The 14,087-nt window shown below is 40.9% G+C and overlaps 1 protein-coding gene across 1 annotated transcript in view; it reads right to left on the bottom strand.

Annotated features, from left to right (window-relative positions):
• Positions 1-332: 332 nt before the first annotated feature.
• Positions 333-14,087, bottom strand: part of Negr1 (neuronal growth regulator 1) — a 752,187-nt gene continuing 738,432 nt past the window's right edge. The window contains exon 7 of the mRNA XM_052731996.1: positions 333-3,893. Within this exon, the coding sequence (XP_052587956.1) occupies positions 3,769-3,893 (125 nt within the window). The 3' untranslated portion in view covers positions 333-3,768. The remainder of the gene's footprint in view (positions 3,894-14,087) is intronic.

The raw sequence follows: 14,087 nt of genomic DNA, 5'->3' as shown, positions 1-14,087 counted from the left end.
TGAGCCTCTACAGGCATTTGGATTGTCAGTCTGCATGACTGTTGGATTTTATCCCCAGGCTTTACCCCGAGACCTGTGTCACTTCAAATAAAAACTCTAAAGAATGATATATCTCCAAAAAGTTCCTTTTGGACAAATGTCGTGCATATTGTCAGACCTTTAGGGAATCATAACAGACCCAGTGTGGAGCCCTTGAGAGCCATAGCATCCAAGTTCTCACACCATGTTGATATGGAGTGCAGGAGAGATGTGAGACAATGGGGGAACAGGCCTAAGCCATCATGTATTCATTTCTCTTAAACTAAAAGAGTTTAAAATGAATCAAATACATATTTTAATTGATAAACTGACTTTATATTCACCTATTGGAAACAGTACAACATATTTTACATCAGATTATGAAATATGGATGTTTTACTAAAGACAGGAAGGGCGTTTTCCAGTCTTTAAAGTAAGTACATTTCAGAGGATCTTAAGGCAATACCATTTATCCATATTCATATCTATTGAAATACTGTACACCCACACACTTCAATAAATAGTTAGAAACCTGACCTCTTTTTTAAATCATTTCTGGATTTCAAAAACAAAAACCATTTTTATTGAAAAGATTAAATAGGTAACTTTCAGCTGTGTTACAAAGCTAAGCATAATGGGTAAATTAACAATTATTCAGTAATTTGATCAATATCATTGATTGATTTTGATAGTTCAGTTGCTCAGAGTGTTCAGACTTCACAGATTGGGATACTTCTCTATATATGTGCAGTTTTATCCTGAATTATCTGAGTAATTCTTAGCTCTCCAGTCTACTTTCTAGACATAGCATAAATGTTATGAGAAGATAATTTTTCAGCCAAGTTATGAACCTCAGAGTGACTTTATGTTTGAAATACTCTCTCTCAAATATCAGTGTCTGCACAAAGCACTCGTTACTCTGGCCTGGGCAGTGTTGATCATTAAATGAATTTCTACCCAGTAGGACCTTAGGGCATAACAGGATTTGGAATAAGGTCATTGGGAAAAAATTAGGCCATTTGCAGTTAAACCAAGAATGCAGACCAACAGATTCATCAGCAGAAGTTCCAGCTCTCCCTCACTCCTCCCTTCTGTCTCTTCCCTTCCTTAAATTTTTTTCCTTATCTCCCATTATTCTTTTTTCTTCTCCTCCTTCTTCTTTCTCAATCACAATTTTCTTTCCTTCTTTCTTTGAAAATTTAGGGGCAACAGAAGGAATCCCACAAATGGGTATTGTGGAAAACATAAAGCTGAAATGAACAGCTAAAAAATCGTATAGATCAGAAGCTAAATTAACTTCATAAAACTGCTATTCTGAAATTGCAACAATCTTGTACAGTCAGGACTGATAAAATGGAGTAATCAGACATTTCAGATGCCTGTAAATGTAAAATCACCTACTTGAACATTATATGCAATACATCCACACAGAAAAGCAAATACTGTAGCCTTATTTGAACAATACTGAACTCATAAATACTCATGATTTCACTCTGTCCAGGAGCCTAAGGACTATGCTGCTGTAATACAGAAAAACATAGCGGATGCCTCCTCTATTAAAATGTCACTCAAGAAAGTCTCTTCTAACATAAAGGCAAATACGTGTAGCTACTGAGCTATGACTGTCCTTTGTCACACTCTATGGAAAACACTGGACTCCACGAATTCGGAATCATGACGACACTTAGAACTAATTATTTGGTTCATCTGTATTTTATACCTCAGTTTACCTCACATATACCCTACACACCTTACACAGAGGAGGCATTTTTAACTCTAGGGAAACGGTCACTGTATAATACGCATTCTCCATCTTCTTCTCTCCCCAAACAATGGTTCAGGTGGCCAACACTCCATGGTAGCACCGCTATCTCTAATAAGTAGGTTATTGTGGAGTGCGTTACTTTAAAGCTGCAATACAAAGAAAAAATTCCGTTGTTTGCTCACTAATTCCACAAAGAACATTTTTAGTAGCAAATCACCTAGAAATTTAAATGCCATATTTTTCAAAACTCACTTTTAATATATCAGTCAAAATGACATAAATTTATTACAGCTACTAAATTTAATAGCATTATGCCACATTATTGCCATTTCATGGGAAGACTATGTATATATGTCCCCTCACTTATGATTCATTTTCCTAATTAAAATAGATTTACGGTGTCTTTTGGGTCTAAATTTTATTTAGAAAAAAATCACAATTTTAAAGCCATCCTTCTAGGGCAAACCATGAACTATCTAAAATAATCACTGTGAAAGTTCTTGCACGTGGTTTTGAGAGTAGGTCTTTAGTTAGTGTGTGCAGAAGGTCACTGTAGAAACTTCGGCGTGCTGAAAGTGGCAACTTCATCAGACCTGAAAAATGGCTTTCAAGGCTCTGGTCTTTCTTTGGTCAAAAGCAAGACCATGAGCCTATTCCTGTAATATAATAGTTAGACTAACAGCATTTTCCTTCAAAAATGTAGTTTTGTTCTTTAAATAGAAAAAATGTAATATTCACAATCATTTAGTGGTTAACATATCCCATGATGCCCTCCTTCTGGTGTGTCCATTTGATCACATCTCACATGTATCTTGTAAGATGCAGGGAAGCATGGTGAGTCTTCAGTTTTGGCATCAGTTTAAATGGAAATTAATTCCAAGATTTTGGTGAAGAATTAGTTACTTTGGGGCAGATCTGTTGTGCACCAATGCACAATATTTGTTAAAATGTATTTTGGAATTTTAAAGAACATAACATGCATTCCTATCAACCGAATGACAGAAAATCAGATGGAAAATCAGGGTTTCTGTCACACTAACTTACTGATGTCAAAACCAGATTCATCTGAGCACTCATCACCTCACATCTAATGGTGATAAGACTGCAGGCCCATGTGGAGAAGCTGTCTTAGGACATCAGCTTGCAATGGTGCAGGAGACCGCTGCATTACTGGGGTCTCTGAACAGGTGGTGCTGTCCTCGGACAGCTCATGCTTTCCCACAGCACACTAAGATTTAACCTCAGCCTCATCAAGGAGACTGAGATGCTGTGGGTAAAGTTCTCAGGCTTAGTTTATCAGTGTAATTTACTTTTGCTTCCAAATTGCAAGGTTTAGGAAAACATTATGTATTTGTCAGAGACAAAGAGAAGATTATTTTGTGAAGGCACACCCATGCTGAACTTAGAAGGAGAAGCACAGCGAGTTATATTACAAGGCTCATTTCCAAAACCTGGATGTCATGCGAGCAGGGACATCTAGATATGTGATATATTTTGAAGAAATGATCTGAAGGCAATATTATTTGATTTTTTTTATCAAAAAAGAAAAAAATGCATCTTTGTAAATGTGGGTTGACTCTTATTGAAATAGGGCACTGAACCCTTGTATTGCAGCTTTAAAGAATCATGTGTTCACTGCAATATTTGTCATGTAAACTACAGCCGGAAGCCTAGCAGACCACGACTGAATGCTTTTGAAAAGTTGTAGATTACAAACATGAAATCACAATTAATATCCTCTAAAAGTAAGTTCAGAGCTTTCACATCTTAAAAAAGGACAATGTGCAGTGCTTCACAAGGTCGTGTGTCTAATCAAAAGGAGAGGAGAATGAAAGTATTTACACAACCAGCGATTCCACAGACGGCGTCACCCTCGTACAGACAGCCGATTGTATCCCACGCTGCTTCTACCCAACTGCACCAGATTGGATCCAGCCATCAGCACTCTCAGAGACTCCTTAAAAGCCTTTCATGGGTCTTTAAATTCATTGTAGGATGGCATTCTTCAGGTAGACTATACTGATGATGGAGGACATTGTCAACACAAGGCTCCAGCAGGAGAAAAGGTCGCAGGCACTCCCTGTGATTCCATACTGGGCTGTGCTTGGAGCTGGAAAGGAATGGAAGAGAGTGAGTCAAATATAATTCTCATCTTCTGATATTCTTGACAGTAACCAAATGGTAGTGGGTGTTATGGGGATGATGTTGGGGGCAGGAAGGGTTAGGCTCATAGTGCCTTTTTGGATTAACCTCTTGAGATCTAATTTCTCAAGGGCAAAAGAGCAAGGATTTAGTCCACCTGGCAGAGCTGTGGTGTGAACTGCAGATGAAACACACCACACTGGTATAAACCAGAGATGAAGGACATCACACTGGACCAGAGAGCTCCTGGACCCAACAGAAGCTACTGACATTCTTATTCCTCTTACATGTACTATAAGTATTTGCATTCATGGGCAATGTTCACTTATGCATACATTTTGTGAAGCTTTCATCAATAGGTCAAATGCTACCATTAAATGCTGGAAAAATAAACAAACAAACAAAAAATAGATTCTCCTTTCCAAAGACTTTGTTTTACGCGCATGTGTGTGTATGTGTGTGTAAAGACAAACAACTATAAATATTACAATACCGTACAACATTAAGCTTGCATATGCAAATTCTACCAATAAAAAATGTGTCATATGAAGCTACCTAAGCAAGGGATAGTTGCTTTTAAAAAGTTTTATCCAAGGGAATTGCTCTTTGGATGCAGTGAGTAACATCTTAACAGTATGAAGAAAGAGACTATCGCAAAATGCTGGAGCCTCGATCTAGATTAGTCTTGCTGGGCCATGAAGTTCAAGACCTGAAGGAGGTGGGACTGAAAATGTAGCTCCAGGCAGGAAATAGTGCCTGCAATGACAAGAGCGCAGCACCACTGAATGTACACATTAGAGATGTCTAGGCTGCATGGACACATTAGAAAACACACGAGCCCTTTAGAGTCACCAGGCTTAGGGCATAGCTGTTGTCTGTCAAGCAGGTCTATGCAGCTCCCAGGAAAGATGTTGCTACTGGCTCTGTGGATCATGCTCTTCTTGAAACTGAGCATCACAATTGCTTGGACTGGCTTGGTACTAATTCTTGATCATCACAATTTAATAGCCAGAACAATATGCCTGCCAGCTTGCTTCTAAGTACCTTCTGCTTATGAAACCTGAATTTCAGGTCCTATGTTTCTGTTGAAATTGAATCCTGTCATAAAAGCATACATTTCATTTCTAAGTCTACAACTCAAACCCAGGAGCAGTTTCCATGGCTCTGAGTTTGAATCACCAGCAGTCTAGTTTGAGTGAAACCTTGATAAAGGTCTAGGTCACCATGTAACAAGAACAATAATTATGCTCTTATACTTCTAAGAAACTATAGTGGATGAGGAAGACACTGGCCCCCAGAGAGGGAGCTAGGTGCAGCCAATGTTGGTTCTTGGGGATGAGTGTTGGAGCTGTAAGCAGAGAACATGACGAAAAAGCAGCTACTGGGGTGAGCATGTCCATCAAGCAGGTGCTTTTAATAAAAAGAGGAGGAACCTGGGTCTGCTGATAACAGAGCTTTTCACTGTCTGATAACTAAGATACCTATTGTAAAATCACAGAAAACCTTATTTTCTCTTGATGAAGACCTAGAAGAGAATCTTAAAATACCAATATTTAATTATTAACAGCTACTAGAGTTTTTTTGGGTTTTTTTTTAGAATTTTGAGTGCAATGAAACTACCAGTGAAGGGACAGTAATGAACAAACACAGAAGGTGGGTTTGTAAACAAGAAAAGAATTTAAAAGCTAATCACACAAAGTAAAGGCAAGTTATTTTGTTATCATTACATGTTAAGGAAGGACCCACCTAGAGTGTGAATGACCCTCAGAAGGCCTGTTATCTCGCATATCAAAGCTTTCTTGCTTGACTTTTGGCCAACCTATGTATATGTAGCATCATATACAGTCCTCCTCAGGCCCACTGTCATCATCATTAAAAATATTTGTCCATATATTTATTTCTAGCATCATTCATAATTCATTTATGTTTCTATTTCTTAAAACAAAATCTGGGCACATAATAGATGCCTCAAAAATGCTCAAATTGCAGTTTCAATGTGTACTTTGTTCTTACAAAATGTGCTCTCTTCTGAAGCAGGAGACATGCCTATGTCCTAGATCATAAATAAATGTGCTTCCCTTCATTAATTCAGTATGTTTTTTTTTAATTGAACAGGCACCAAAGAAAATATTAAGTGGCTGGGATATAATTAAAACCGCTATAGACACAGCCCTGTGATTAGTTAATTCTATGGACTCCCATGTACATTCCTATTTTGGTATCTGTCTGTGATGCCATCTTTCTTCCTAATACCCCATCTCTTATTCAGCTCACATCACATTTTTCTTAAACATAACAAAATATTACCAATCATATAATTTTTAAATCAACTAGTTTACAGTTAAAACAACATACTTTTACACACCCCTTATGGCACGTAGCAATATATTTTTTACTTTACTTGTGAATGAAATCATTCTCTCTAGAATAAGACAGAGGCATCCTCCTTGTCCGCAGAATAGCTTCAATCAGAAAGGCAAAAATGGAGGGCAGTTAGCCAAAGACTTTGAGGCATCATTCCTAACTGTACATGCTGATGTCACCATTCACACCTTAGAATAAGCCCAGAATTTCTCTCTGTCTCTGTCTGTCTCTGTCTCTGTCTGTCTGTCTGTCTGTCTGTCTCTCTCTCTCTCTTTCTAATGCTAGGATTGAGGCACATGAAAGCAATGTGTAGACAAAGATATGTAGACTCAATTCTCTCCTTCAAGAACAAGTGCCTTATTCTGGCCCTAGTGAGTTCAGAGGGTAAAAGCTCTTGCTGCCAAGGCTGATTACCAAGTTCATTCTCTGGCACACACATGGCAGAAGGAGGAAACAGACTCCTGTAAATTGTCTTCTGATCTCCACACTTGCTCTATGGAATGGGAGTACACACACACACACACTAATAAAAAAAAACCAAGCTTATTGCCATTGCTCATTGACCTTAAAATGTCTTCATAGAACACACCTAATTTTATTAATAATGAGAAGAGAGGTGTACTAGATGCATTTGGGAGGACATAGGCTTTGTCTTATGTAGACTCTCCTCTTCTAGAAGGTCACCCAGTCAATCACACAGGAGGAAACCTGCACTTCATAAGAGTTTCATTGCAAAAGACAGTGGGTCACCCAGGGCTGGCATTGACCTGGATTCTTTAGGTCACCCAGGGCTGGCATTGACCTGGATTCTGTTGGGTCACCCAGGGTGCCTCTGGTCTAGTGAAGGATACAGTAGCTTACTAAGGAGAGAGGCCAAGTGATCAGAGGCTAAGCTGGGCTGGAAGGAGGGCTCTGATTTATGTGAGAAGCCATGTGAGAGGTTATCTGTTAAAAATGATGATTTTATGACTGAGGTTGGCAGGTTTACTGCAGGAAGCAAGAGCCCAAGGATACTTTAACTTAAAATCTCAGGATTCCCAGTGCCTCCTAGGGGAAGCCAAAGCTTTTCACACTTTCCCTGCTTCCTTTCCTTCCACCTCTTTCTTTTTTTCTTGATGGTAAGTGGACAGGCTCTTACTAGGTCTAAGCCAAAGCTGTGATCCAGAATTAGGACCATAGGCCTCTGTTTTCTGTTTACAACTGGCTCAGACACACATCAATGCCTGTCACTCAAACCTTTTTTTCTGAATGCCTGGGCTGTCTTATCACCCCTTGCAATGTGCACAGGTTGCAACATTAAGCCTGTACCTTTATCCCCTCCTCCACATTAAATACCAAATGCCACCTCCTGTCCCCATCAGACTTTCTGCTCAGCTCATCCCCTTTCACAGAACAAGCACATTGCACTTCATTGCTAACCTACATGGGTTAAATCAGTGTTTTAACAAAACTGTTCTCTGCTTTATTGTACAAAAACCAGCAACTCTTTGAGTTCGTTTTCTTGGGTTCTTTGGGTTTTGTTTTAAATGGTACCCATTAGCCCGGCTAGTCATCTCCCCACACTACAGGTGTGGCCCATTCTGCTCTGGATTCCCTGTTTGCTATAGATTCCAGCACATGGGCTTTTCAGAGAGTCACCCTAGGCTGACCACTCTTCCAGGCAGGGGGAGAAGTGCCCAGCTTGTGTGGTATGTGGACTTGGAGGTCTCTCCTGGTGTGGACAGAAGACCTGATCTAGGTTCTAGCTCATCCCAATGCCATATCTGATTTGAATGATCAGACACAATCAATCACTTTGTCTGCTTTGTTTTATTTTCAGCCTCAGTGGTTTTCCCTTGTATTGCTCTAGTTTTTATTTTAAGGAAAGAGCAGATGTATCTGTAAAATATTTAATTTTGGTTTAATACCAATTACTCACCTAGGCAATTTTCTTAACTTACTGAACTAGCTTTGAGTAGATGTTTAAGATTCCTGTGGTAACCTTAGGTAGGATTACTTAAGTCACATGAATTCTGCTTGTGCAAGACAAAACTGGTCTCAACCTATCTATTCCTGAGGAAGTTACAAGTTAGTGGGAACTGAATGATATATACCTAATTTGGTCTCATGCAAAGGAGAATGATTGATGGATACCCAAAGTAGAGCATGCATCAGACACAGAACAATTATACTCCATTGGGTAGGTCATCCTGATAGCATGACCCTGTCTCACCACACAGAGTGCTGTTTGCTCAAAAGATACCTTTCTCCTGTCCTAACCAATATCCACACCTCACATCACCAGTGGGTGCGGGGATATCTGGAGGTTTTGATTACAATTGTTTGCCACATGCCTGGCTAAACAAGGCCTTCTCACACTTCACCTCACAGCTGTGGCACAGTGACCTCCAGGGTCAACAATGCACATCCTGCACTGTAGAACCTCTGGGTCCTTCTAGATATTGATGTTTTGGAATTGTACCACTGTAAGACAGTGGCAGGGTGGTTGAGCAAAAGACGGCTAGATTTCCAGGATGGATTTCACCCAAAACACCATCATTATACTACTTCCTGTGCTTGGGCATGCACAGGTCCACACACCATGCACCACTTTGCAAACAACTCTTAATTTGTCAGAATATGGCCTAATTTACAATCCCTAATTTACCACAGAGGGCTCCTCTGGCATCTAACAAGAAAGAGACATATGGTCCGTGATTCCCAACAGCCTCCTCTGGTGTAGAAGGAATTGGGATGACAAGTTAGTGCTGGTATATTTTTCTTATATTAGGGGCCTCAGGTCATAGAACAAACTGCCATAGATTGCCTATAAGATGCCTTAGATTTTTGTTTTCCAAGTGTCCATATGGTCAGTAGACAATTTTTCCTATAGAAATCCTCTGTATTAGTTACTTTTGTGTCTCTGTGACAGAATCTGAGGGCAACTTAAGGAAGCAGAGTTCAGCTCATGGTGGAGGAGGGACTGGACTATGCTCATGGGGATTGGGAGGACTGAGCTTAGCTCATGAATGGGGAGGGGCTTGGCTTATGGTGCAGGGCTGAGGGCCTGACTCAGCTCCTGTGGACCAGAGATTGTGATGAAAGGCATCCATGTGACAGCGCATCAGAAAACAGGGAAAGCAGCCAGAACCCAGGGAGGTGTAACTTCAAAGACCTTCAGTGACCTAGCTCTGAAAGTGACCAGCACAGCTTTCCACACAGCCTCAAAGTCAAGGGCCAAGTGCTCAGAGCAGCAGCCTGTGGGAGACATTCAGCTTCACAAAGTACGTTCTGTATGCTGCACTGAAACAACATGGAGAAAGTTGGGGGAAATCATCCCATTCCTCTCTATTTTCCTCTTCCTGAGTTCAGAATTGCCCCAAGCTTGCTCCTGGCAGTTTATGCATTATTGTGTGTCAGACCACTATCCTTGAATCCCATTCTGCCAAAGTTCCTGCTACATCACCCTGTCTCCTGAGCCTCAGTTACACTGTAGTTTTAAACACAAACTCATCTGCATTATTGCCCAATTTCAGAAATATATCCATTTGTACATAAATACTTTTATCTACTCAGAGTCATAGGAAACTCTCTTAGTCCACTACCTCTAATTTGGGATAAAGAGAATTTTAAAAAAGCAATCAACCAAACATAGACAGGTTCTGCTTATTCTATCCATTCTAGTCATGGAAATAAAATCTCAAGAGTTTGGATTTCTCCACAACATCGTCTATTTAGGTTGGAGTTTTTGTTTACTCTGCTTCCCCCAAACCAGAAGTAGTTTACGTGGACATGCTATCTGATGTGAAGTGTCCGTCAGTGTGGATTGCTGTGCATCATCCTAAAGTGGCTCTGAAATTGGTGTGGTCTGGCTATGCAGGCTTATGCATCTCAGACTGGCTTGCAAACATCTTCTAACTATGCTGTACATATTTTGCAGTGTGTACATATGTGCCTGAAAAGCAGTCTTTATTGTGTAAAATGTACAGATACAAAATACAATATGAATTGCCTTTAGTACTTCAGTACATAGGCTGGAGTTTGGGCCTTTAAGTCATCATCTTGCTGATAAACAAAAACAAACAGAAGATGGCTTTACAGAGATAAAAATAGAAGCCCAGCTGTGTTCTTAAGGTCGCCGATCATCCTGCCACCGAGCTGTGTCTTCATTGCTTTCATGGGAAGAGTTGGTAGAGATTTCAAACTGGCAAAGAAATTTTCAAATTTAAGGGATTTTTGAGATTCTTTATATACTTATGGCTTTCTGGATGTGAAACTATTTAGGTTATTATATAGTGTTTCTGAACATGGAGTCTTGATGACGACATTGTCTTGTTTATTACGTTTTATCCTTGGCATCTCATGGTAGGACTTTCCAATCGAAACCATGTCCTGTTCAAGAGCTTCATAAGGTTTGATTTTGATAGTATTTTCTTTCTTAAAGTATCCTTTACTGTGATGATATATTGTGTACCCTAATAGACTTATCTGAGGATCAAAGGACAGAGCCAGCCACTAGATTAGACACAGATGCCAGACACTGGTGGCACACACCCTTAATCCTATCACTCGGGAGGCAAGAGATCTGTCTGGATCTCTGTGAGTTCAAGGCCACACCAGAAACAGAGTCAGGCAGTGGTGGCACACACCTTTAATCCCAGTACTGGGAAGCACACCTGACTTTAATCCCAGTAAGTGATGTCTGGACAGAGTAAGGTATATAAGGCGTGAGGAAACAGGAACTCTTCCTCCTGAGGCTGAGGATTTCATAGAAGTAAGAATGTGGCTGGCTTGTTCTGTTTCTCTGATCTTTGAGCTTTCACCCCAATATGTGGTTCCATGTTTCTTTTATTAATAAGAGCGTTTAGCAATTTGTGTTACACTTCACCTTCTGTGTTACTTGTGGCTTTTCAAAATCCAGGAAGGGCAGTGACAGTCTGAGCTGTGGTTCTGATTTATTGTTCCCTTCCTCATGCTCAGGACAGACTTCTAGTTTTTCCTAATGTTTTTGTAATAATTTCAGAATCTTTTGGTTAACACAGTCCTAATACAGTCTAGATGGTGTGTAGGGAATCTGAGGTCTAAATGGTGTGAGGGGAATTTAAAGTCACCTGGAATCTTCTGAAGCCACTTCTCCAGTCTGACCCCCTGTGCCCCACCACTTCTACAGGAGACACACTGGAAAACTCTCCACGTTCATTACAGGCAGCTTTTGTCTGGGCCGAGTTTCTGTATTTGGAACTAACACCGCTCTCCAATGACACTTGCTAACGTTATTAGTATGTTCCAGAAATCTAAGGAGTTTACCTGCTACAACTCTGCAGCTTTACGGACAAGGCTGGTGGGGATTCAGTTTGTGTCACAGGGAGGCACGTGGATTCCGTGTTTCCCCCTCTGCGCATGCTCCATGAGTCACATCCTATGCTGACTGGAATCAGTCTGCTCTCCCCGCCCCCACCCCCGCCTGCCCCGCAGGCATGCACTGTGACCTGTCCGCGTATCTCCTTTAGGAGAGAGCCTGTGTTTCTTGAAAGCCAGGGTCTTAACATACTTTTGATCAATTGCTTGGTGATATCAAGCATTTTTAACAGGGAACAGATGCTTTAATTTCTGCATCTCCATGAAGCTTTGCCACAGAGCTCAAGCACTGTTGAGAGCTCAGGGTTAGGGAGGTAATCCCCACTGAAAAGGAAAGTCCTGTTGTCTTGCTTGCCTGTAAGGCTGTCATACCCTAAATATATAGCAAACATTCACAGCAGAAACATTGAAGACTCACTCTGGTCTATGATCCTGTTTGATTATATGAGTAAGGAATGGAGACTTTATTTCCCAACCTCTGGGCAAGCCAGGAACATTCCATCTCTGCACTGTTTTCTTGGCTGACTTCAGAGGACATAGAAATGGCCTCTGGTGTTGTGACAGTCAAGCCAGAAAACCAAGGACAGTGCTTAGCTAATGACAGCTCTTGACGTGTATCAATATTTAAACATTTAAGAAGGATTCATGATGCCCTCTCACAGCTCAGAGAGACATCTGCTTTTTTGAACAGAGTCTTTGTAGCAGAATGGCCTAGAAGTTTGAGAAAGAAGCAGTTGCACAACCATGGCCTTCAGAACTGTCCATAGGTCTTCTGTGTGACTGCCTTGCTCTCAGGAACCCTGGCCGGGCTTGTGTCTGTGATCCTCAGTGCTTTCTCTGAAGGATTCGCATCTCTGGCTGTCCCTCAATATAAACTTTATGCTTTGTTTTCTTATCTTCCCTGGTGGCTTTGACAGTGAGTGTGCATGGAAAATATTAATAAATAACTGTTCTCTGTATGTCTGTTTGTACCATTTGCGTCTTGCCTCAGTCTCACTGACTTAGTGCTTTGGCTGTTGCTATGTCAACCAGCTACGTATGGCATGTGCGGGGGGAGGTTGGAAGTAAACTCACATGGTTCTTCAGAGACCCCAGAAGAATGGAGCCTGGCAAGCACCACTCCAGCAACACAGATCTGGAATGGATTTTATTCCTTCTCCGTTTTACTGAGTCCAGTTTCCTACCCATGTGGCTTAAAATTCTTCCTGAGTTGTTCATCTTGGGAAAAGTTGGAGTCAGCTCCAGCTGTCAGCTCTACACAGTCTAGAGTCACTTGAGAGGGGAGTCTCAGTGAGGGACTGCCCAGATCAGATTTGCCTAGGGTGCATCTTTCAGACAGCGTCTTGGTCATTAACTGATGCAGGAAGGCCCAGCCCACTGTGAGCAACACCATGCCCTGGGCAGGTGGTCCTGAGACATATAAGAAATCAACAGTACACGAGCCTGTGTGTGAGCCGCAGTGTCCCCGCAGCTTCTGCTTCAGTCTCCTGCCTGAGGTCCTGTCCTGACTTTCTTCATGGATGAACTATGACCTGGATGTATAAACCAAACAAATCTTTTCCTTTCCTAAGTTATTTTTGGCTGAAATTGTTTTATCACAGCAACAGGATGAAACTAGAATAGGGACACTCAGACAAAGACAACACTCTTGCATGACGAAAAGTAAAACAATAGATTATAAACACGGTATCTGCTGTAGCGTCTCACCCTCCCCAGTGCATGGTGCACCACACATAGTAGGTGTAGAGTAAATTAATTTTAACTCAATCAATTCAAATAAACAATTATCTGCTCCTTGACAACAGTCTCTGGCTAATGATAATCTTTATAGTAACCTCATTTTTTATGAGGTCTACATTAACAATGCCCTTAGTGGGCACATGCTCTCAATTATGATGACAGAGTCTTAAAATTTTAATTAAATCTTATTTTTCCTCATAGTCTTTATCCCAAGAACATCACCCACTGTTTTACACTGCATCTCTTTGGTTCCTGCTACCCCAGCAACATTGACTAATGAAAATCTTGTCTCTTGCTGTATTTCTTAAATATTTAAAGGCACTCGTGGTTCTTATACTTTTTATGACTTCAACCATAAAATGCTCCTCTCCCACAACCTTCAAATGCTAATTCTTGAAGGCTGCTCCTGCCTACAGCGATGAGACTTGTAAAATGGGAAATACAGTGATTAGGGAGGGAGCTTGGCGACATACACAGGAGTCATGTTAGGCAAGTCTCATCCAAACAAGGGGCAGAAGATGAAGAGAAGAAAAGATTAAACTTGTCCAAGACCTGCAGCAATGAGCAGTTCACACTGTGGACTGGAGCTGGTTCTAAGCATGTCCAGTAACTGCTGACAGAAAACAGCTTGTATGCAGATCATGCTTTCCTTGGGCGATGGTCAGGATTTAGTAACGATAAGAGAAGGGCCTGCCTTTCAAGCTTTTGCACTGAGTGTCAT

Source organism: Peromyscus californicus, unplaced genomic scaffold (genome assembly GCF_007827085.1).
Source record: "Peromyscus californicus insignis strain IS unplaced genomic scaffold, ASM782708v3 Scaffold_9__1_contigs__length_137607984, whole genome shotgun sequence".
Taxonomy (NCBI): Eukaryota; Metazoa; Chordata; class Mammalia; order Rodentia; family Cricetidae; genus Peromyscus; species Peromyscus californicus.
This window is presented reverse-complemented; position numbering and strand designations above follow the sequence as displayed.